Here is a 23,933-nt window from a genome sequence, read left to right as displayed (position 1 = left end):
AAAATATCTCTGGGTAAGACTAAGTTTATATAAAAGGGATTTTGTAAAACCTGCATGTACTGATGCTCTGTAGCTTGAAAAACAACTGCATTTAAAGAACACAGAATGTAAACTGATGCCTATAATTTTCTCCTTAGCCTTCTCATTAGCACAATACTGATATGGCACAGTTAGAACGACTCTAAATCTACATTTCTTTCAGCAAATTAATTTCCTATCTGCTGCCTCATTTCCAGACTCGGGGCCAGATAGAGTCATTGTTATGCGGTGTGTGTTTACAGCCACTGTGAGTAATGACTCCTGAAGAAAACCAGAATCACTGCCATAATTACCTTAAACAAAACTGAAAGATGTCATTTTATTCCAAAGAGCTGCAGTTTGTAAGACATGCTGCATTGAACATCTGCAAACTGTGGCGCGTTATTAAACTGGACCATTACAAACATTTCAAATTAACATAAATTGTTTGCTAAATGAGTCATCTGGATGCAATCTGTGTCAGCATTTTTGTCATTCCCCTTTACTCAGTTTGAAGCAGGGCAGCAGATGGGACACTATTGATCCGGCCTACATGACCTTAAACAGGACAATCCCACACACGCCCGCTCGCGAGACTGATCAATAGTTGTGGAATGAAATATTGTGGACCAGAATGCCAGGATAAACTGTATTGGGGATTGTACACCTGCAATGTGGGATTTCTTGCAGCAAAGTGTAATCTGTAATCTCAATGGACACTTTTGGTTTTTGGTTGAGTTATTTCCACACCATCTTTTATTAAGTATTAAATATCCTTGTTTTAATAGTAATATAATGTGGAAAATAACAGTCTAACAGTTAAATAACACTAAAATTGCTAGACTTTTACTTTATATTGTTATATTTTGTTCTAAAGTGTTCATCACTATGGCAACGGTCCTAATTTTCAATCATTCTGAAACAAATGGATAGAGTTTTTATAATGTAAGTATTTTTATGATAGTTTATTGCTCAACTTTGGGTTTGGGGACCACCATAGTCTATAATATTTATCTAATAATGGTGGGATATTCTGGCATGACTTCTTATACAGTAGTTTGGGGTAATTGTTGTTTTAAGTAGGTCTTTATGAAACCAAAAGCCGTGCAGTTATGTGTCAATATATGCACAATCTTCACCAGTTCAAACCTTGCCTTGAGCACGCTTCTAATGCAGCCCTGCAGAAATGTTTGTGTCTGTGCGCGGGGCATTGAGCAGATATCTGTGATGTGATTAAACAGCAGATGTTATCCTGCCTCATCTCACAACATTGGATTAGGAGACATTAATTATCTAAATTAGTTACGGCAGTTTTATTTCTTTGCTCAAGTGAGGTTCAGAAAAAAACATTCACAGATGCATGAATTTAGAACGTGCTTTCATAAGCTCGTTCAGGTAAGGTTCAATTCTCATTAGATGTCAGGAAATTTTGGGACTAGGATTCAGTTTCTTTTTGCTGTGAGGTAAAAGTGCTAACAACCTCCAGCTTCTCACCTTTGTGGTCCCACACACTGTCCATTATGTGAGAAAATCCACTGGAGTTGTCAGTTGTGTGATATTTTCTAACATATTTCTCAAATCTGTAGTCTACTATGTTTCAGCTATGACCTTATGTAACCTGTGTGACCCCAAGTGGCCTTCACAGACTCAAATTCCCTTTTGCTTTTTGCTTGTTAGGCATTGCATTACATATCACAATTTGGATTTATTTTTCAAACATGTTTATATCGACATCCACATATCTTTTATCAACAGTAAGACATGTTGGATGATCCCTAATCACAATGTCTCTCCTCCTGTCTACTCACACTGCTGTCACAGGATCAGAGCAGAGCTGTAACAATGATAGACCAATGGGAACCTCTCCTCTCCACCGGCCTGTCTCTCTCTGACCCTCTCCGAACTGCTCTGAAAGGAACCATTGTCTTTGTCCTGGATTGAACAACTCACTCAGTACTTTTCCTTTGAGCTCTTAAAACTTGGCTTGACTATCTGGAATGTGATTAGATTTGCTTGCGTATGTACTGTATTTAGACATTTTTTTGTTGTGTTCTCTGAATGAACCTGTAAATGTTGGCGTGTAATATCTTTAGTGATTATTGACAAAGTCTAAATTGTAAAACATGCTTGGTGACAAATGTTACACAAATGCTGGAAACAAGAATGCTAGCATCTTGAGGGAAATTCTGTTCTTTTTTCACCACTTTAAGCACCCCCTAAAGTATCAGATCATAGCAGACATGTTCTTTCATTTCCCTTATGGACACACATTTGCATATGCTTTGTCATTACTGTTATCCTCCAGACTGGCTCCTTGTATAATATAAAACAGCAAAGAGCGGAAATAACCACATCACAACTGGTGTTTTTTCCAGTATGTGCCAATGTGCTCAAGCTTCAGATTCCAAACCTTCTTAAGCCTGTGGCCCCTGTCCCAGTCCCACCTCTCTGTGTACCCTTTCATTTTCACCCTGCAACTTAGTCAGTTCAATCATAGCTGTAAGGCGTGATCTTAGTATAACAGTGTTGTCTGTCATTGGAACATCCCTACAGCATGGACCATATAAGTTTGGCTTTGTAAACACATTTGAAAAGTGTGGTGAACTATGGCTCTGTTTGAGGACATGCCCAAAGCGGCCACTCTACCGTCCCGTGGGACCGGACGACCACAGAGGAGAGCGGGTTTGCCCAAAATGGAGGACTTCACCTTTGATAGTTTTGAGATGCTTTACAGTGGAACAGTGGACAAGATCAAGAGTCATAAAATGAACCTTAACATCAGTAAGTGCAATATAAAACTGTTGGTCTTTATTAATAAATTGGAACGGTTCACTGTATAAATAACTATGCTTGTGTATAAAGGATAAAACTGATCAACTTCTGTTAAACATATAAATATATTTCTTAGTTACAAATGTTTGCCATGGGTTAATTCCTAAAAAAAATGTTTTCTTTACGTCTGGGCTCTAAGTATTTGTGGCCGTAACCTGAAAATATTGAATGTGTGATAACTGGACAGTGACAGAAAGTGCGGAAGTCAAATATTTGTCTGTTAGGTCTGTGGGAGTTATTGAGGCTGAGGACACTTAATTTATCTCCTGTCTGATCTTCCAAACTCCACTTTTTAAGGCTTCATTTTCCCGATAATCTGCGTGGGAGAGTAGGTTATTTATAATAGTGTCACGTCTCGACTTTTCGCTAATCCTGTCTCAGAGTGTTGTAGATAAACATTCGACTTGGCCATCGGAGTGGACAGTCCAGTGCCACGGTAACCCAGAGACCTGAGCTATATTTAGGAGGCATGAACGTAATTTTAACCTCGGACCAGAGCAGCACTATTGTTGTTTATGTTGTTAAATGTCTGCAAATGTTGATAATGCTCTGAGTTTTGTAAGTCCCAAAATTGGTTGCATATACATTCTATTGTTAAATGTATTGATGGTTCATGTATGATAAGTTTCCATTAATGAATCATTTTGAGAGTGGATGGTAGGCGGTTTACTCTTTACCACATATAACAAACTGACGATTAAGTAGATTTCTGTGTCTTTGAGTCTATGATATCATTTTCTGTTGTCAGCCAATTATAACAGACAAAAAAGTGCATTTGTAAAAAGACAAGTTGCTGTACTGTGCGTGGAGTCCAAATACTATCCTAAAATGGAAACAAATGACAATTGCACAAGAGAGTATAATATAGTCCAATCTCGATCTGTATTTCTGTATCTGAAAATTAATACTTTTTTATTTTTTGTTTTTTTTTTACATTACATTTTTTCTGTAAAACCTAACATTTTAGTAGATGCCAACAAAAACATCACCCAACAGACATGTGGAGCAAGAGAAAGTGCCTTGGCATAATTTATCGGCATGAATGTTTAATTGCCGTGGGGCATTGTGTCCACTTTACCCAGCATGCTTTGTGCCTGGTGCTGTTATGCATTTGTCTAATAGGTTTACAGCTGGTGCAGGACCTCCTGGCACAGACTGCACTAAGCTACTTAGTCCACTGCAACCTTTGGCTGGCCTCATGTGTACTTGTACGCACATGATCATATCAGAGTATTTATTTACATACCACCACAAACAAACTGTGCTTTAAGAGAATGATTACATAATAAAGGATCAGTGATTGTCAAACTGCGGTGTGGGATAGACTTATGGTACTTATGGTATGTTATTGGTTAGCCAAAAATGTTTCACAGGATGGCATTAAACTTAAGGGACCAAACAAGTGAGGTCAGATCTATGGAAATGTGAACCAACTCACTACTAACACTTGTAATTTAATAAATGCAGTATGATTGTGTTTAATGTCATATTGTGGAACATTCCAGACAAAGCAATAGCATCTTCATGGAGACAAGCAGATGGAAAGTTACATAGTGCACCTTTAAGCCCGGTTCAAGTCCAGAACATTCTTTATAGTCCAGTTCTGCTAAGTTCATATTAAGGAGAAGCCCGGCCTTACCTTTGCCAAATATCACATCTTTATTTGAGACTTGAGTTAGTTCTTATAAATTGTTTTTTATAATTATACTGACAAGTTAAATATTTTAGTAGACCCTTTGTGAAGTTGGAGAACCACTGCTGTGGTAGATTTATGCAGAAATGATGGCCTATTCATTAGCCGCAGGGGGCCATAGTAATGAATGTTTTATTAGTTCAAATGGGTTTGCGTGAAGGATGTAGTGTGATATGAGTTAAGAGAAAGAGCCAGTATTACAGCCATGTTATCTAAAAACTATGTTTATTTACATTTATCATCAGTGAGAGTATAATTTTTCATTTGTTCCTTTCTCTCTGTCTTGTTAAACTGTTATTTGTCCAAATTGTGAGTTGAATTAATATTTTGTTGATAAAATTGATCTGTTGAACCCTTCTGACTTCTCCCATCATCTGGGAACATACAAACGCTTTCACTTATTTTCATGATTGTCTTTAGGTTTTAGTTGAGGCCTGTGCTTAAATATTCATGTGTCCTTTTAGCGAGGACAATGGGCTGAGAGGAAATGCTGCTGATGTTGTGGCTTTAGAAAGCGCTGATACCTGAGCTGAGCCTGTGGGACGAGCTGACAGAACAGAAGGGACAGGTGAAGGTGAACTGGAGAATAATGTTTTAGGATACTGTATACAAAAACTTATCGTTTTTTTGTACGCAGAACACCTTATTTTATAGTTCCATGGTAGGACAATATACTCCTTATGAAATGTTTGATAGAAATATACCTTAAAATTAGGATTTCAATGATATATTTGGTGCAGTTTAATAATATTTATAATATTAAATTCAACATTTATATGCTGAAATATTTAGACTTGCTGTGAAGCCCTACCTATCCCTGATGGTTTCCCTACGTGCAGAGTGATCCTTCTTACTTTCAAAGATCAAATAGTTGATCTTTGACGTCAAGTTTTATTTTCTTTTTTACCTCAGAACAAATGATTTAAGTAACTACATACACTGCGGAGGATGTGCAGGTTTGATGCTTCTCTTTAAAGATAAATACTGTGTCTCATTTCCAAATGAAAAAATCAAACTTATAAGCTGGATTTAGCCGAGTCCACCAGACCGTGACCGGAGCACATCGGCCTCAGCAGCTCGGACTGACGTAGTGGTCTGGTCAATTAAAACAATAATGGAAGTGTGTTTTATGTAATTGAATCTCTGTTTATAATGGGGAGAGGGACACATGATGAGGATCCCAACATTTTTAGTCGCACGAGATACAAAATTTTTAGGTACACATATGTCCAAATTGGTCGCACTCTGGAGCCCTGCACTATCAGACTGCAGTAACATATATAGCATCTATTGGTGTTATTTGAGAATACAGCAGGGCCGGGTTAGCCAATCTAATTACTTATGGTTGCTTTAAGGCTTGTTGTATTTTCACAATATATTAGAAAATAAAACGCCTGAAAGGAAACTAATCTATAATGCTTCCTTGGCTTCTGTTCAAAGGTTCTTCTGCAATTTCCTCTGTGAGACAAAAGTGAGACTTGGCTATTGTCTAGGTATAAATAGAGTCACTATTTATGCACTGACCTATATCACATATTGTTCAGGCTAATTTTAACTTACTTTTCCTTCTGTGTGTTTTCACAGAGGAGGAGCTGAGGAAACTTCGAGAAGAGACCAATGTGGACTCTATACGACAAGAACTAGACAGGGAGCGAACCAAGAGGCTGGATCTGGAGCAAAAGATGAATGATCTGCTCAAAAACACGTACGTAAGAACAAGGCACAAAGGGAAATATGAGAAACGGGGAAGCCAAGTATAACACTATGTTACATTTAGATTAGGATTGTACGGGTTCAGTAATAGTAGTGTATAGTGGTTTTTTTAGCAGTTGTATAATGTAGTCCATATTGATACTTACATTTAGATATCAGGTTATATAATGCACAAACAATAGCTGTCATTAATGTACAATGTTCTCTTGTTTATCGCGGAGTTATGTTCCAAAAATAACCCGCGATAAGGGAAATCCGTGAAGTAAAAATCTTTATTTTTTTCAATTATTATATATATTTTAAGGCTGTAAAACCCCTCACCATATACTTCATACACATTTCTCAGACAGACATTAACATTTTCTCACATTTCTATTTTGTTTAAACACTCTCAAAGTTCAAACCTTTATAGATTTAAAAAAATAAGCACAGTATTATAGAACGAAACCAAATACTATACTGTACTATAAATAAAAATGAAAGCTTTTGGATATACTGCAACAAATTTTATTTTAATGATCAACCTACGAGGTCGGACTCATAAGAAATGATTAATAGTGACTCATGTGTATTTCACAGTTACTCTAACCACGCCTCTTCGTCCTGGTGCCGCTCTGCTGTAATTTCTCGTAATGTTCTTTTTCCTGGAATCACTGATCGACAAAGCTAAAGCAGACTCCATACGCACGATGGTTACAATCCTTTATGCATCCTTGTTAAAACGTATTGCTGCTGGCATCCTTATGTTATTTTCCTCCTTCTTTATGTCAAGTTCACATGCAAAGTCTCTCGTGGATGCGCGTCTTGACCGCACTGCGTTTGTGCGGCATTGACGCAGCACATCTTGAGCGTCCAGGCGTCAGATGCTCTGTTCACGCCTCCAAAAGCTGAAAAAGCAGAACTTTTTGCATTTTGACGCACAGCATCAACCAATCAGAGACTACGCTCCAGTGGCAAAGCGACATCATTATCTGGAACAAGTAGAAAGACATCAGCCACAAGCTAACGGTAACTTAATTATGCTGGGCGCACCGGCTAGCATAAAGGCTACTCACAGACACGCCTCCGCAGAGCAGAGCTTTTATGTAATAAATACATTAAAGTCACTCTCTCAACCATGTCTGCAGCGTTCATAAAGACACAGAGAAAAGCAAACATCCAAAGGCACTTGCACACCACAACTGGCGCTCTGGACGTGCATCAAAATGCGCATCGGAGGTGTTTGTCCTCAAATGTAAAGGTGTCCAACTAGAGGTGTCCAACTTCATACATCAAACATTTATGTAAATTTGGCTGAACGCGTTCTGTACTGTACAGGAGACACGGCATGTCCCTGAGCCAATCAAGACGCAGAACATAATGCGCCGTCATACACTGTAAAAAAAAAAAAAAAAAAAAGCATGCAAAATTGCACTAAAAAAAATCTGTGAAACATCGAGACTGCGAAAAGTGAACCGCGATATAGTGAGGGACCACTGTATACCAATGTTTTTAACCATGTGATAGCAGTTGTTTTTACCTGCTGGTCTACCTGACTTTGTTCTTTACAATGAGTCAATTTAGATTATATATATATAGAGTATACCTGAACTATACCTTAACTATATGGTAAAACTTTTTTTTTTCATAAACCTGGCCGTAAGAGTTGTAAGCTGCGCTCTGATTGACTGGGCTTTGGTTTCACTTTGTCATCTGAAAAAAATCTGTTCTAAAGAATATGAATGTGACTAATATTAACAATGTGCCAAAAGCTGTGTGATAGATTTAACTTCCTCCTTTCATGGTTTGAAATTCAGGTAGTTCCGCTTTAATACATTTTGATGTAATAAAGTCTCCCACATAAAAAGGTAGAGATGCGTGGACATAGACAGCTCAGTAATACCATTGGAAAGAGCAGCTGTTGCCGTTTGCAACGAATCATTTCAGCACAGATTTTGATGGTTCACGTCAGATGGTGTTTGCGTCCATCTCTTTGCTATTCCCTGGGCTACTGTGTGTATAAATATAGGCCTTAGCAGCTTGGGACAGGGTATTCCCATTGGAGGTGTGTTTGGGGTCTTTAGGGAGATGGAAAGAGTGGCATATCAGTGCTTGGGGTCATCCGAAATGCTCACAGTGATACAGGAGTCACTGGTGTCTGGAAAAATCCGCCCCTTTGGCATCACACTGGGGTCTTAAGTGATCAGATGGTTCAATGGCTGCCAATGAGAAATTCCACTGCAGCTCCAAGGCATGACCAGTGCAGAGTTTAAGGATTACTTTATGAACTAAATGTACAATATGTATTGGTTAGCTAGCTTAGATATCTTAGATTTCTCTGAATGAACTGCTTGTAACAGATTTTCAGAAGTGCCCTTGAGCAAGACAGCAGCTACTGTCGCAATAAAGCCCTATTTCAAATGTTTAATTGTGCTACCAGGACTTTCAGATTTTTACAATTACTTTTTACACCAAAACATAATCACTTTAATGAAAATGATACAAGATACTGTTCCATTTTAATTTTAACCTTTTCTACCTCAAGGTAACTAGATTTAGCTGTGATTTACTCCTGGTAACAACCTGGTTTACTTTACTCCTGGTCTGACTAATGCGGCGCTAGTTCTGCCACTGTCTCTATAGCATTAGTGTACCATCATTAATAGAACTATTTTACAGTGCATGAAATAGCTCGCACATGAGTATGAAAGTAGCATTATTATGTGTAAATGTCTGCTGACTGCGATAACCACAGATCATCATTTAGGTCATTCTGTGTCAAACTAACCAAAGTCACGCTGCTCTGGTTTTGTCATGCTATTGTTTTTTTTTTTCCTCTGGGTATAGCTTAAACAAGAGGTTTCTTGAATCATATTGGGTCAAATATATTATAAAAGGGCTAAAAATAGATAATCTTAATGAAAGCTGTATTACCAAAACTCTACTGTTCTAATTTGTCCAGCCTCTGTTGTGAACCATGTCATTATGAGGTCTCAGTTCTTCACTTTCACTTGTTCCTAATGTATTTTTCATTTTCCCTCCAGTTGTTAGTTTATGCACTGTAGCACATCTCCACATATTAACATAAACACTTGCGCTCTCGGGCTTATAATAAAGAAACTTGACTCATTTGTCATTTGTTTGTCCCCTCTAGGCTCGAGGACTCGCCGCCACAGATCCCTCGAAAACAGCAGTCCTCCCCCAACAATGCCACAGGTGAGATTATAACATCAGGAGCAGGGGATGGAAGAATAGTTAAAGACACTGTATCTGATTTTACAGTCTTAAACACTACGAGAACTTGCAGTTTCTTGAAAACGGGTACATTGGAGGAGTGGGAGCAGCTCAAAGTACATCAACTAAGAAAATTCCAGCTCTTACTTGCAAAATGTGTTTTTATTAGGACATAACCAACTTTTCAGCACTAGACCTTCATCAGGCTAATTTATACATTTAATTTTAAATGGTTTGCAGCTTATTACCAGGGTACCAGCATTACTGGTGTGTATAAAGAACACTTTATAATTAGATACAATCCCTTTTACAAAATATTCACACTGAGGCAAAACACTTTTTTCTTTATTGCATGATTTATTTTTTTCTCTGATGACTAGTCACTCCAATATCAAATTGCACTTCTCAGTTTCACAGATTAAATGGCAACATCCAAGCTGTATTTAGTTTCTATATGAACTGAACTTTTTTTTTTACTGTTGTATAATACCTGTATATTTGAGTGAAACGGAAAAGTCGTGCTGAGGATGTGGTGGTCGCGTAGGAAGCATGTGGTGCAGGGCTATGTAGGCATTGTGTCAGAAAGATGGGCTATTCTTGGACAGGGTGCCGTGCGTGACAGGTAGCAATGTTCCTCTTTACAAAATAGAACTCTAAAATGTGATTATGCTCAAAATTAGGACAAAATGTTGGTTGACAATGACTTATTTAGACATTTCAGAAATTGGTTTGTAGCCACATATTACTGCAGGATGACAGGGTTTGTGGAAGTGCTTTGACCTATAGTGACCCAGTGAGGGAAGTTCGAGAGCCGTAGAAAGAGGAAAAGGACACACGGAGCTAATATTAGAAAATGGGCTACAATTGTAGATCGCCTCATGTAGGACAGACGTGCTGCTGCTCAAATGGTGGAGGTGTGTCTTAAAGGGATACCATGTGCAAAACACGTTAATAAAGTTCAGTAAAATCAGTGTTATTTATTGTGATGAAGATTGATAGAAGTAGGATCTAGTGAAGAATAAGCTGTAAGGTTTTTACTTTTGAATATTCAGTTGTGTACCATCTAGTTCAGCAAAATAAAATGTTAAAAGTTTGTCTTACAGATGAGATCTTGAGTTGCAGAGATTAAGCAGTATAAAATATTATTAATATGAGTAAGAAATAATGTTTTGATGTTTTTAATTAAATGTACTGATGGATTTTTATTTTTTTTTTGAAAGGCAAAAGTAAAAACAAATAACAAAAATTGACAACCTAAATCAAAAATATGCTGTCAAGATGCTATGAAAATTACAATAACTATTCCTCCAGGCATCGCTGGTTGAACAGGTCAAATCCAACCTGTTATGTCTGTTGTGTGTTGTTTGCTCTTTGCAGCAGAGAAACAGCAGAAAGAGGTGTGGAGCTCGCGGCTGCAGAAGTGGCTGTACGAGCGATTTGGGGTTTACCTCGAAGGTTTCCAGTTCCAGCCAGAGGAGAGCACTGTGGAGGCAGAGGAGCCGCTAAGTGCTAAAAGGTGGGTGTGGCTGAATACAACATGAAACCCCTGTCCGAACCTATGGATCGACGTGTGTTCAAACAGATATCATAAAAGAGACATTAAAAGCAAAACAGATGTGCAGAATGTAGTCCTGGTTAAATTTTGATTATGTGTAGTCATTACTTTGATATGGTTTGACTTTTGTCCAAGTTTAGTCTTAGTTTAGACTTTCAAAAGTATTGTTATCCAGATACTAGTCAATACTAAAACGTATCAAAACAAAAGACCAGTTTAATGAAATATTGATACCTTAATCTACATTAGCCCTACTAAAAGAACACATTTCATTCTCTACATACTTTGTTAAATCTTGTGTTAGTTTGTATTCTAAAAGCATCTCTATGTCCTCGTATATTTATAATTATATTTTAAAACCAAACTATGAGTCTGAGCTTGAGGCAAAACTTTGGTTAAAAATTGAAGAACTGAAAGGTGCCATGAATAGTACATGGCATGTCCAAGTATCGATGTGGATGATCAAACTAATTTGATACGCAATAATCTGAGGAGCTTCAAGTTTCAAGACCTAAAATATATCAAATCAGTGCAGTATGTACAGAGCAGCTTTTCATAGCATTTTAATGTGAATTGTATTTCTCATTTTCTCCTTGAGTATGAGTCATGTGGGTATTGAAAGCAAGTCTACACCACAGTCTCTCTGTTTTATTCCTCCTGTCCTTGGTAAAAAGAAGAGAATATGTAAAAGTGAACTCTCATACTTGCCTAAACCAGAGCAGGAGAGTTAAACAATAACAAATAATAATAATAATAATGGCTTACACTTGTAATGCGCTTTTTCAAAGCCTCTCAAAGCGCTACACTATAGTCATTATTCATTCATTTCCACACTTGGTGATGGTAAGCTACTATTGTAGCCACAGCTGCCCTGGGGCAGACTGACGGAAGCGAGGCTGCCAATAGACACTAGAATTAAATGCCAGGGAGAAGATGTGGTTTTTCAGTCTAATCTTAAAATGTGTTAAAGATTGAGAGGATCCTACAGGCAGAGGGAGGCTGTCCTATAGACTGGGTGCTACACAGAAAAGGCTCTGTCACCTCTAGTCTTGAGCCTGGCTATGGGCAAGCTACTTCCGGGATGATGCCAGGACTTTACAGGACTAATCTGGCACTGAACATGACTAAAGCAGGACTAAAATGTACTTCTTGTTTTTCTCCTCTATGAAAAGGTATGAGTCATGCAGATATTGAAGGCCTGGTTGCACACCTCCACTTCTCAGTTTTATTGTGCATGTCTCCCTACGTCTGTTCTGACCTTCACTTTTTATTCCTCTTCCTTTTCAGGTTGACAGAAAACATGAGACGACTAAGTAAGTGCATAAATAGTTTTCATGAAATATTTTTTCTGTTTTTTTTTTTTTTTTTTTATAATGCTCAAATAAACAATATTCATTCATTCATTCATTCATTCATTCATGAAATATTCAATACTGTGCAAAAGATTTAGATTGTAGGTGTTATGGGGTTTAATAATGGCCCGTATCTCAACACTTATTCATGTCTGTGTAATGAAATCCCTCAGTCGTCCAAGTGTGATCCATAATAAAAGAAAAATTCAAATCTGTCAGTTGGACAATAAGTTCACTCCTACAACTTTTTGTCCAGTTGACAGATTCAAATTTTTGTTTTACTAACACTTATTCATGTTTATGTTTGTTTTGTTCCAGAGCGAGGAGCCCGACCTGTCACCATTTTTTTAAGGAATCTTTCAGCCTTATCCAACTGGCACTCTGTCTACACGTCTGCGATTGCCTTTATTGTGAGTATTTCAAATATAAAAAGTCATACTATATCAATTATCTTGTGTAAAATTTGTGGTACTTTTAGACTTGGTGCCCTATGCTCCTGTAATAGCACTTAAGTAGTAAATGGTGGTGTAAAATCTGCAGTTCCCACTGCCTGGGCACTTCTGAATCAAACTTGGCCTGTTGATTGAGCTTTGACATAAAAGGCCAAAGCCATCAGCTCAAACTGTAGATGATTGAGCTGAGTTTACTGAAGCCTGTAGTTCCCCTCCAACACCACTGGATCTGCTTATGTATATTCACTATATTAGAAAAAGGTATTGAATATTACATGAAATTTAACCTTTATCTCTGTGTCTGCAGATCTACATGTATGCTGCTTGGCATGGCTGGGCCATTCCCATGTTCCTCTTCCTGGCCATTCTGCGTTTGTCTTTGAATTACCTCATTGCCAGGTAAACCCACTGCTACAGTTACTCTACCAGGGCCAAATTTAAGCAAGGCTAGTTTATTTGTATAGCACAATTCGTACACAAAGTAATTCAAAGTGCTTTACAGAATAAGAAAGACATTAAAGTCGCAATACAGCAAATCAAAACATAAATAATCATAAACAATCATCGTAAAATGAACTTTAAAACAGAAGAGTGCAGAATAAAAACATTTCAGTCGTATGCACAGCTAAACAGAACCATTTTGAGCCTGGATTTAAACAATGTCAAAGTAGAGTCCTGTCTCACATCTTCAGGGAGACTGTTCCAGGTTTTAGCTGCATAAAACTGAAAACGCTGATTCCCCATGTTTAGTCCTGACTCTGGGCACCAGCAGGAGGCCAATTCCTGAAGTCCTCAGAGTGTGAGATGGTTCATATGGCACTAACATGTCAGAGGTGTACTTTGGACCTAGGCCATGGAGAGACTTGTCACAAGCAGAGCTGCTTTAAAGTCTATTCTCTGAGCCACAGGAGCCAGTGCAGAGACCTGAGCACAGGACTTATCTGCTCGTACTTCTTAGTTCTACTCAGGACTCGGGCAGCAGTGTTCTGGATGTACTGCAGCTGTCTTAACTCGTTTGGAGTTAAGCCAGTGAGCAGGCTGTTACAGTAGTCTAACCTATTGAAGACAAATGCATGGATGAGTCTCTCTAAGTTTGGTCTTGACAGTATACCTTTGATTTTTGCAATGTTTTTTAGATGGTAAAAAGCTGCAGATGTTATTAATTTGATGTGGCTGTTGAAGTTCAAGTCCATTATTACCCATAGTTTTCTAGCCTTATTTGAAGGTTTTAGAGAGAGAGGCTGGAGGTGACTGCTGACACTGTTTCTGTGGGCCAAAGTAACCGTTTGTAACCTGTTGGCTTGTGTAAAATGCTGATCTTGTCTCTCTCTGGTCTTGTTCCTGTTTTAGAGGCTGGAGAATCCAGTGGAGCATTGTGCCTGAAGTCTCTGAACCACTGGTGAGGCCACACCCCTTTGTCCTTCTGATCATGTGACCTTTGTAGATTATCACACCCCTTTGTCCTTCTGATCATGTGACCTCTGACCTCTGTAGACTGCTTTGTATTAATTATGTGTCTGTAAATGTGTTTACAGCAGGAGCCGCCAAAGGAAGACCTCACAGTGTCAGAGACGTTTAAGCTTGTATTAGATGTTGCACAAAAAGCACAGGTACTTTTATCACCAAAGACCTACTGACATCATACAGTATTGCCAAAAAAGACTACTTTTAGGCAGTAATTTAAAATAGTTGTTACATAACACAATGGTGTAATGATTTAGTCCTAATATCTTGACCTCACAACTATTTTCCTCACAGAATCTATTTGGTAAGATGGCAGATGTTTTGGAGAAAATAAAGAAGTAAGTCAGCATAACTAAACTGTAATGAAAAAAATATATATATATTGTTATTTAAAAGTAAAACACATTTCTCTCTTAATTTGCAGCTTGTTCATGTGGGTTCAGCCTGAGAGCACCAGGAAACTTTACATTTGTTTGTGGATCGTGTTCATCACCTCCTGCCTCCTCCCGTACAAACTAATGGGCTTCATGATGGGTAAGAGACTAAAAAAACAAAAACTGAAATGCTTTAGTTCAATGAAGATTAGACAAATAAAAGCTTTCATCCCTGTTATGTAACTGCCAATGACTCTCAATTGTTCTGGCTCTATTCACTGACTCTTGTTTGTTATACAAGTTTGTCAACAATATCTCCAGCCCTTGAAGTTATTTCAGAAGCTTGCAGTAATGGATGTAAACAGTACGCAGAAATCTTTTCACTAGAGGGACAGACAGTAATGGTGCTTTCACGCTTCTTGTTTGAGCGCAGTTTAGTCCAAATTCATCTTGTTAATAGACATTCCATTACTGTCATTGTCCTTCACCTGTTCAAAAATATTTCACGAAACATTTTAATTAAATAGAGAAGGACAGAGTGGAGTCAGTCATAATGTGTTTCAATTCAATCTGCCAAATTAAAGTACAAAGCATTACTGATAATAAATTGTCATTATAAAACTCTTATTCACTGTAGATTATGTCTCTTTTAGGTCTGTATGCTGGGATTAAGTTCTTCATCATAGACTTCCTGTTTAAGAGCTGTCCAAAACTCAGGGACAAGTACGACACACCTTACATCGTGTGGAACAGCCTCCCCACAGACCCCCAACTCAAAGTGAGAACCAACATCACTGTATCCAGATGAGTGAACAGAAAAATATAATTATTTAACATCTGATCGACCACTCTACTATTGAAAAAAAAAAAAAAAATTAACTGTTGCAATAGTGATTAACAACAAGCTGAAACCTATGAATTGGTTGCCTCTAATGAGACTATCATGCAAGACTTTACCAAAAAACAAATACATTTCTTATCTTTTTAAAATGCTCTCACTAGTGGTCACCCTAGTCCCAGTTTGAAGGAGCAGATGCAAGTGCAATAAGAAAGTACCACAATGACAATGCTGGTGTATTTATGTATGAAGTTATTCTATGTCAAACGGTCTGAGCATCGTAATTGTGAATATTTATGAATTATACTAGTTTGTATGACTTGATTAACATACATTTATTAATACATGTATGTGCCTGTGCCATTGTTCCAGGCTGATTCTCCAAAATGGGACTGGGCTGTAGTGTCTATTGCCTCTATATATCAGCGAAGACATTCGTCACATCTCATTTTAAAAATATGCTGCTATTTGTTCAAATTCACTATTCTGCAAGATACTTAAAAGTCTGGGGGTGATGTAATGTTTTTCTTCAACAATCTACAGAGTTGTCATGACAACAATAACTGCATTTCGGAGAGGTCAAATTCGTGCATCGAGCAGAGAAATCATTACAACTATTAGATTAGGAGAGCATTAATTTGACAGATGACATAAGATACTTAACATAACATAAATAGTCTTATGAAACAAATGCGACAATAAGGCTATTGTTGTGGAATTTCTACAAGCAAAACAGCTAAAGAATAATCAAAATCAGAATCAAAGAGTCTGATTTATTAAAGCAGTTGTTCGCACAGTTGTAAATAGGTACCTGTCACTTACAGAGTCATCTCACCATAAGCTGTGTTAGTGTCAGTACATACAGCATATTTATATCATACAGATAAGGATTACATAAACCAAAAAATCAGTTTAGACTCGTTAAAGGAGCACAAGGCCAAAACACTTCTTGGGACACAGGATAAACGGTTAATTTAATATGCATCAGACTGTGGACGACAAAGCACAGTGTACTGGATCTTGAGGTCAAATGGATAAGACAAAGTTGAACTACTGTAAGAGTTAAGAAACTGGGACTAAGATGTCTGCATACCAGTACCAATCTCATATACAAGCATATATGACAAAGTACAAATTAGGCAAAACACTAAGTAAAGATTTCCATAACACTATCCAACATGTACTAGAAGAAATCTCTGAAAATATCAAAAAAATGCATTCCACTAATTTAGACACTTAACATGTCAAGTATCAACAGAGACTAAACCAGGACAAAACCGCTTATAAATGCAATAAAAGACAGCTGAACCATGATCTAAAAATAAATGAGACAAACATGATCCAAAACAGGTCCAAAGTGCCCAAGTAAAACAACTGTTGACTATCTATTCTATAACATTCTTGGTTTATACTATTATTCAGCCCCTCTCTCTTTCTGTGGTATTGGGTGCTGCAGGTCACACAGTGCTTGATCTTACCAGGGGTCTGTCTCCCACCTCATCACCCACTGTGGAAAGTCCAAGTATAAACTCACATCAATAGTTTTAAATGCCTCCGGAGCTGTCAATAAAAGTCTGACCCTGGCCTCAAGACTGTTAAGACCATTGTATATGCTGAGGTTAGGAGCTTTATTTATTTGGTGGTGTTGCCCCCCCCCCCCCCCCCAAAATCACACACCCCTAGTTTCCAGTCCCACTTGCTTCCACCAGCCATATGTTCAGTAGTGGTCCCTCTGAGCAGATTGGGGACCACCGTACAATTCATTTTTCTCATTTCTTTATCATAGTATTCTGACACTACAAGGTTACTTTTCATAGTAGATGGTTGGTTCAGAGGTAAATGCTCTGTGCCTTTGGAGCGCTGTAGTTTATATCCTGTGCATATGTGTTGTGGTTCTGTGTGAGTTTGTGTCATCTAGAGTGACTTTGTCCTCGTCTCTCTCTCTCAGCTCTCTGCTGTTGAAAAGGTAGGGTCTGCCTGTGCCTGGTGTGCTCTGCTCACCTCAGAACTGCCAGTGTTTGACCCAACAATGGATCAAAATGTCACCCTTGACTGCCTTTGTCAATGCATAATCCGTTTTATATTGATCAGAATGTTTTAATTGAACCAAGTTGACATTTTGAGTCCATTATCATAGATGCTCTGCAAAGTAGCACCGTGTTCAATGATAGAAGATAGAAGCTTAGTCTAGTCAATCATTATGTAATAGAGTACCCCCTTTCTCTCCTTTACACCCTTACATGAACAGTGAAATCAAATTGCTGAAAATTGGAAAGTTGAATTTTTTTTAAAAATATTTTAGAAAATCTAATTGCTTAAACATGTCTGCAGAATGTGCATCTATTACTAACAAACTACTCATGCAATTTGGAAGAAGTATGCTTGGAAATTTTAAATTATTGTTTCACCAGTGGTATTAAAGTAGTCTGGATAGTTTTTTGCCATAATATTTGAGTTGTACTTCCCTCATTAGTGACACTTATCTGTGCACCATGGGAATGCAAATAAGGAAAAACTCAAGCCAGTGGTCTGAACTAACTAAACAATGAGGTTATGCTTGTACATTGCAAAGACCCTGGTTTCTCACAGACTAATACTTCATGGATGAGTGAATGAAGGCCCCACTCTGCTTTGCACGTTCCCCCTGAGCCTGCTGCAGAGATGTGAAAACAGGGCAGATTTGAAAGCACTGCAAAGGGATGTCATGTGTAAACACACAAATGTACTAACTGCTTCCCTCTCTCTCCATGACCTTTTGTGACCTTTCCCCCTGCACTTCCTCTCCTCTTCCTCTATGGTGCGGCATGTAGATTCAGCCGGTGGCTTCCAGAGGAAGCCTCGCCACTGTCCCCTGTGGTGTGAGCAGAGAGGAGGAGACAGGTCGGTACCACAGCACCAAGAAGGGCGCCTTTCATGAGGTCTTCAGTGTGCCGGAGTCAGAGCGCCCTCTGCCAGGTGAGACACTGCACATGTGTACGAGTAGAAAAGAATATTTGTGTTTTATCAGCCCGTAGACTTTATTTGATAGAAGAAATGTACACATGGTAGGGGGGTGAAGATTGACGAGTGACATTTACACAAATTGTTGGGGTTACGAGTCATTTCATAATGTTGAGGACAGCACAGAGCCTATCATATGTGCTGTAGTCTAAACCAGAAGACAAAAATAACTTTGAACTGCTAAATGAGATAAGTTTGAAAGTTAAGCTTTTATTTTTCCCACAATTGATAAAACTGCAGTGTTGCAACGCACAAAAAGGCCAGGGCAACATTATAATAGTGAAAGCACAATCAACACTGATCTTTATAATGGCTTTAAATAAAATGGAAAACAGTGAATTGTTTCTTACAAATTAGGCTACATGTAATCCCATTGTTATGCCTGATTGGTGTTGTTTTACCTTCAATTTTCTGATTCTGGAGCAAATTAAAAGACTATTTTTGTTGAGATTGATTTTTATGTTTTTTTCTTTTTCTCTCTTGTCTGCAGTCTGTGAGAATGGCTGGAGGTGCTGCCTGATAAACAGAGACAGGAAGATGCCCACAGACTACATCCGGAATGGCATGCTCTATGTCACAGAGAAGTGAGAAACATTTAAATTTATTCCTAAAAATATCAATTTCTCCACAACCACCTTCAAAAGCCTCTCAAAATGCCAAAATAAACTAGGCTACTCTGCTGCAGCATTGAAATGGCATCTTAGCAAATACAAATAGGCTGGGCTGTATCTCAGTAAAAGTACTTTTAAACATCAACTCTTTGACATTTTGTTCTAAAGAAGTATTTTTTTCTTTCTCTTGCAGCTATCTGTGCTTTGAAAGCTCCAGCTCAAGGTCAAATGCGTCAAAGAAGAACAAAGTGATCAAACTGGTCGATATCACCGACATACAGAAGGTAATCGACTATTCTGGTACTTTCTTACTTAATAATAATTTAATATCAAATGCCTTATCTTTGTTTTTTATGATGCCCTTTTTAGTATAAAGTGCTGTCAGTGTTGCCAGGTAGTGGGATGGGCATCTCTATAGCAACACCCTCCACACAAAAGGTATGAAATGACTCAAAATGCATTCTTTTAATTTTAATAGTATATTACTATGATATACCTTAAGATGATCCTCCAATCACCATTATTATGAAAAGACCCATTTCCTTTTGTTCTGTTTTATTTTGAACTTTGAAGTTATTTTATTGTTGGATTGATGTGTGATTTCATTTACTTTGCTTTATGGGTGTCAAAATCTACTCTAGTATTAATAATCTGAATGCCTCTCTTAGGTTTATGCTTTTTACTTTTTCTCACAATGTTGCTTCAAATTACTGAGACAGGAACCACAAATAAATTATAACTGATTGGAAGACTGAATTTTTTATTTATTTTTTATTTTTTTTGTCTTTTGTGATCTACTTACCATCTACTGTGATAAAAGATAATACTAGAAAATTTCATACATAAATAATTTGAAAGGTTCCTGAATTTAGTTTAGTTTAATATTCAAAATTAACAGCTTATAATAACACATTTCTTGTTGTCCCTTAGCCATTGGTGTTTGGTGCCATGATCCATCGAGACGAGGCGTTTGAGGCCATCTTCACTCAGTACATGAAGATAATGACGACCAGTAAACCACCGTCCAGCACTGAACTCTAGGTTGATGCCGTCATAGAAACTGTGTAACTTCACTATGAAAGGGTCCGTAGTGTGGGCCCAAAGCCTTTTAGAGGTTCAACTGCACTGGAAGATACCTATCAGAAGCTCCTCCCACTCTTCTGTCTGCCTCCAGCTCTGATTGGCTGATTTCCACTTGTGGGAGGAGCTACAGTAAATGATACACTGGTTAGATATTGGGTTTTCGGTACTGGAAAAGTCTCTTCTATGGAGCGGAAGACTTTGAAATTGTTTTATCATTGGGTAGAGTTTAATGAGGAGGCTGGTACTCTTCTGAATGACTGAATAACTTTGCCCGCAGCTATGCTAACCGCGTCTCTGTGTCTGCATGTGTCGTGTGTGCGTCTAGTGGCTATGCTTTTGTACTATATTGTCCTTCTGGGAGTAAGAAGATGGATATAATTATAATAGAGGCAGAAGATGGGGCTGGACAAAAACAAAACAAAAAACAAAACAACTTTTTTCATATTGATCAATGTCTTTATGTGATTTAAATGTCCTGCCATAGTGAGAAATATCTGTCCAAAAATCCAAAGGGCTTTATAGGCTTGTTGAAATAATGTGAGTTTACAGAAGTTGTTTTCATCTGGTGTAAGTACATAGCCAGCAATTACCACTGTCTTTGTTATATTTTTAGACACCATTGTTTTAAAGATTGAAGGAGAATGTGGCACCACCATAGACTTAGATGAGCTGAAATTGGGTTCAAACTGGCACAGTACGTACAAATAATATATTAACCCATTTCAAAATCAAGTCTAAACAAAGGCGTTTTTACAGATATATTTAATAATAATGCCATGGCAGTAATTAGACACTTAATTTAATTTACAATTCCGCCAGCTCCAACAAAAAATACGGATAAAGTGTGTAACTATCTGGTAAATGATTTTGGTGCCTTTGGGGTTTAACTGGTCCATCCCTCAGACTGGACTTTGAACATCTTTAATGTTTTGTTTTTTCTCCAGATCAATCCCCCCCACTGTAAGATTTTGTCCACCCTATGTAACTTTTCTGATAGGAGGGGATTTTCCCGGAATGTTCCACAGCCTAGTGGCTTGTCTTCATAGGGAAGATACGTTTAATGCCATACTGTGGAATATCTAGGCAAAAAAATCATCCATTTCTCTTGAACAGTGCTACATAAGGCTAGTGGCTCATGATCATTATGTCCCTGGATTTCTTCTATTCACAAAGTAATTTAGTAATGTTAGAGGTATATTGACAATTTTAGAACTTCTACTGCCATATCCTGGACAGAGCATTTCTTTTCAGCGCACAATATTCTCTGACTCTGCACTTTAACTGGAGTAATGAACATGATTTCAGCTCAGATGCGCTCTGTAGAAGAATTATATAAGAGAGTATAGGTCAGGTGGGGTGTGGGGGCTTTGAAATCCCACCATAGAGAAAAAAAACAAACATAACTCTTATGTGATTTTTCTTATTCTCTATCCTCAAATGGTTGTGATTTAGTCTGCCTTTTCCAGATCTCTCATTGGATCACTGCCACCAGAGAATGCAAGGACCGTATTGAGAATTGTATATTTTGGTTTCATTAGAACAACTGACTGATGAATGATCTGAGTGATCCCACCTTTTTAAACCATGCCTTCATCTGTGTCTGCAACATTTTGTATTATTTTGCTTGTAGCAGAATTTGAAGTACCAGTCCATTTTCAAGAATGAAGCTGGTCTTTGTTCCAGGAGAATGTTCATATATGTAGAGAATTATATTGCCAAACAATATTGATTATAGATGACTGGACGCAAAAGGCTATATTTTTTTCTTAAATAGTTCCACTGTATTAAATTAAGCAGCACAAGTTTTAGCTCATTAGCTAGTTTAAGTGAAAAACAGAGGTTGTCTTGACATTTCTGTGCAAAAGTTTAAAAAATTTGCTTCAGTGCAACATTACCAAAGTCTAAACAGTGTACACTCATTTTGACATTTAAATTGTTCCAGTTCAAAATCCTTTCATACAATATTATAATATATTACAAAAAACAGTTGGTCAGAATTCATTATTCACACTTCATTTTTGCACACAGAAAATATGTCAAGGCACTTCTTATGTGTTACAACTGGATATGAAGTCACTAAACATGTGACCGACCATCTAAATTATTTTTTCACTAATATAATTTAGAATTATTTTGGAAACGACATATTATTCATAGTGTTTTCCTTTGATTATGTGGATTTTTGCTGTCTAATTGCACAGTTATAGTCTTATTGCTTTTGCCTGATGCCTTTTTTAATCTCACATTAGTTTTAATATGGAAACAGCTGGACGAAACACAGATTTTGCCAAATCTTGTATTGTATTGTTTCTTTTCACCACCATTATTTGCCTGTTTGTTCTTGTTTACACTGTAAATTATTTTGCATTATTGCTTTAATTTTTAACCCAGTTTGAATTCCTGTTGTGTTTGGAGTTATGAAGACTGGATTGCTATATTGTGGTATGGACTGAACTGATTGGCTCTTCACCTGTCATATGACCATCTCTGTTTAAGTTTAACGTTTAAAGGCATGGTTATTTACATGAGACAGCACTTTTTAAACCTATTTGACAAGAGAGGAGATAAAGATTAAAAACTGCTTTCAATTAATATAAAAATTACCCATCTAGATAATGCCACAGAAAATAGTCAAAATAGCCTACACCTAAAATATATAATAAATCGGGTAAATTGTTATTCAAGACAATGTCAATGACAGATTGAAAAGACTTAATTCTTCTATGCAGGAATGGCATTAAAACACTAGTGTATTATTAGCATGTAGAAATGCACAGTAGATGTGCTTTTGACTTGGCATGTTGTGAATAGTTACAGGAAGAAATGCCTTTTTATTATTTCAATTACAAAGACAGTATTCATTCATTTGGTGTTGACATGGTTATAGTTTCTAATGCAGAGATGGTCATCCGTAAAACATGAACCTCTGTCTCATTGTTAAGCACATTTGCTGTTTAGGCTGTTTAAATTCTGTCACATGTATTAAAGCTGCACTAAAATACTGCCATACTGAGGATTGAACTGACGTCCCTGAACCTTTTTTGGGACAAAAACTGTGTGTTGTGTTCATGGTCCCTCCGTTGAAGTTGGCGTCTTTCTCTGTTGCTTTTTGTAATAAAGCTGTTGTTCCTCTCACTTTGTGTTTGAGTTCATTTGAAAATAAGTGATTTTATATTTAGGTAAGTTCTACCACCAAATAATAATGTAAAGTCTTTCTACGAGCTCTTCTCCATCCAGATGTTTTGGGTTTTTTGGGGTTTTTGGGTTTTTTTTTTGCCTGGAATATTCTACAGCATTATTGCCTTATAAATAGTTTACGCATTCTTACTGTGACCAGGGTTACCTATACATGTGACCTGAAGCTTAGCCTGCTGGCGCCACCTGCTGGTCTCCATGGAGTTTACTTTAATGAAAAACTGGAACGGTTTAGGCAAAGCAATAACATCTCCATAGGCAAGCAGCTATGCACCCTCTACCACAAAAGTTACATAGTGCAACCTATTTTACATTTATTTGCTCACTGGCTACTCAAAATGTTTTAATATTTTAATCTCCAGACAGAATGAAATAAAGTCGATTTTTATGGCTCCACCGAGGAGTTAAAATTGTACAAGAATGTTTCATGCTTTTTTGCAACCACCCACTCAATGATAAGATTTGTATAGGAATAAAATACTTCATTCTCTCTGGTTCCTGATTGGCATCTATTCTGGAGGGGCGGGGCAACCAATCAAA

General features: G+C 37.6%; 1 protein-coding gene across 2 annotated transcripts in view; it reads left to right on the top strand.

The window, feature by feature from the left end:
* The window catches only part of gramd4a (GRAM domain containing 4a), a 50,896-nt gene extending 27,564 nt beyond the window's left edge, over positions 1-23,332 (top strand). Inside the window, exons 1-18 of one of the 2 annotated variants that reach the window (XM_055231981.1) lie at positions 2,512-2,799; positions 6,128-6,248; positions 9,390-9,451; positions 10,847-10,985; positions 12,312-12,337; positions 12,695-12,786; positions 13,136-13,227; positions 14,179-14,227; positions 14,364-14,438; positions 14,587-14,630; positions 14,717-14,826; positions 15,320-15,444; positions 17,453-17,470; positions 18,315-18,459; positions 18,995-19,088; positions 19,309-19,399; positions 19,485-19,553; positions 20,046-23,332. In XM_055231981.1, the coding sequence (XP_055087956.1) occupies positions 2,625-2,799; positions 6,128-6,248; positions 9,390-9,451; positions 10,847-10,985; positions 12,312-12,337; positions 12,695-12,786; positions 13,136-13,227; positions 14,179-14,227; positions 14,364-14,438; positions 14,587-14,630; positions 14,717-14,826; positions 15,320-15,444; positions 17,453-17,470; positions 18,315-18,459; positions 18,995-19,088; positions 19,309-19,399; positions 19,485-19,553; positions 20,046-20,156 (1,638 nt within the window). In that variant the 5' untranslated portion in view covers positions 2,512-2,624 and the 3' untranslated portion in view covers positions 20,157-23,332. Of the gene's footprint in view, positions 1-2,511; positions 2,800-6,127; positions 6,249-9,389; positions 9,452-10,846; positions 10,986-12,311; positions 12,338-12,694; positions 12,787-13,135; positions 13,228-14,178; positions 14,228-14,363; positions 14,439-14,586; positions 14,631-14,716; positions 14,827-15,319; positions 15,445-17,452; positions 17,471-18,314; positions 18,460-18,994; positions 19,089-19,308; positions 19,400-19,484; positions 19,554-20,045 lie in introns of those variants that run through there. The other variant, XM_055231980.1, reaches the window with a different exon arrangement.
* Positions 23,333-23,933: the final 601 nt, after the last annotated feature.

The sequence above is a fragment of the Periophthalmus magnuspinnatus genome, chromosome 23 (assembly GCF_009829125.3).
Source record: "Periophthalmus magnuspinnatus isolate fPerMag1 chromosome 23, fPerMag1.2.pri, whole genome shotgun sequence".
Lineage (NCBI taxonomy): Eukaryota > Metazoa > Chordata > Actinopteri > Gobiiformes > Gobiidae > Periophthalmus > Periophthalmus magnuspinnatus.
The sequence above is the reverse complement of the archived record's forward strand: the minus strand, read 5'-3'. Positions and strand labels throughout refer to the sequence as shown.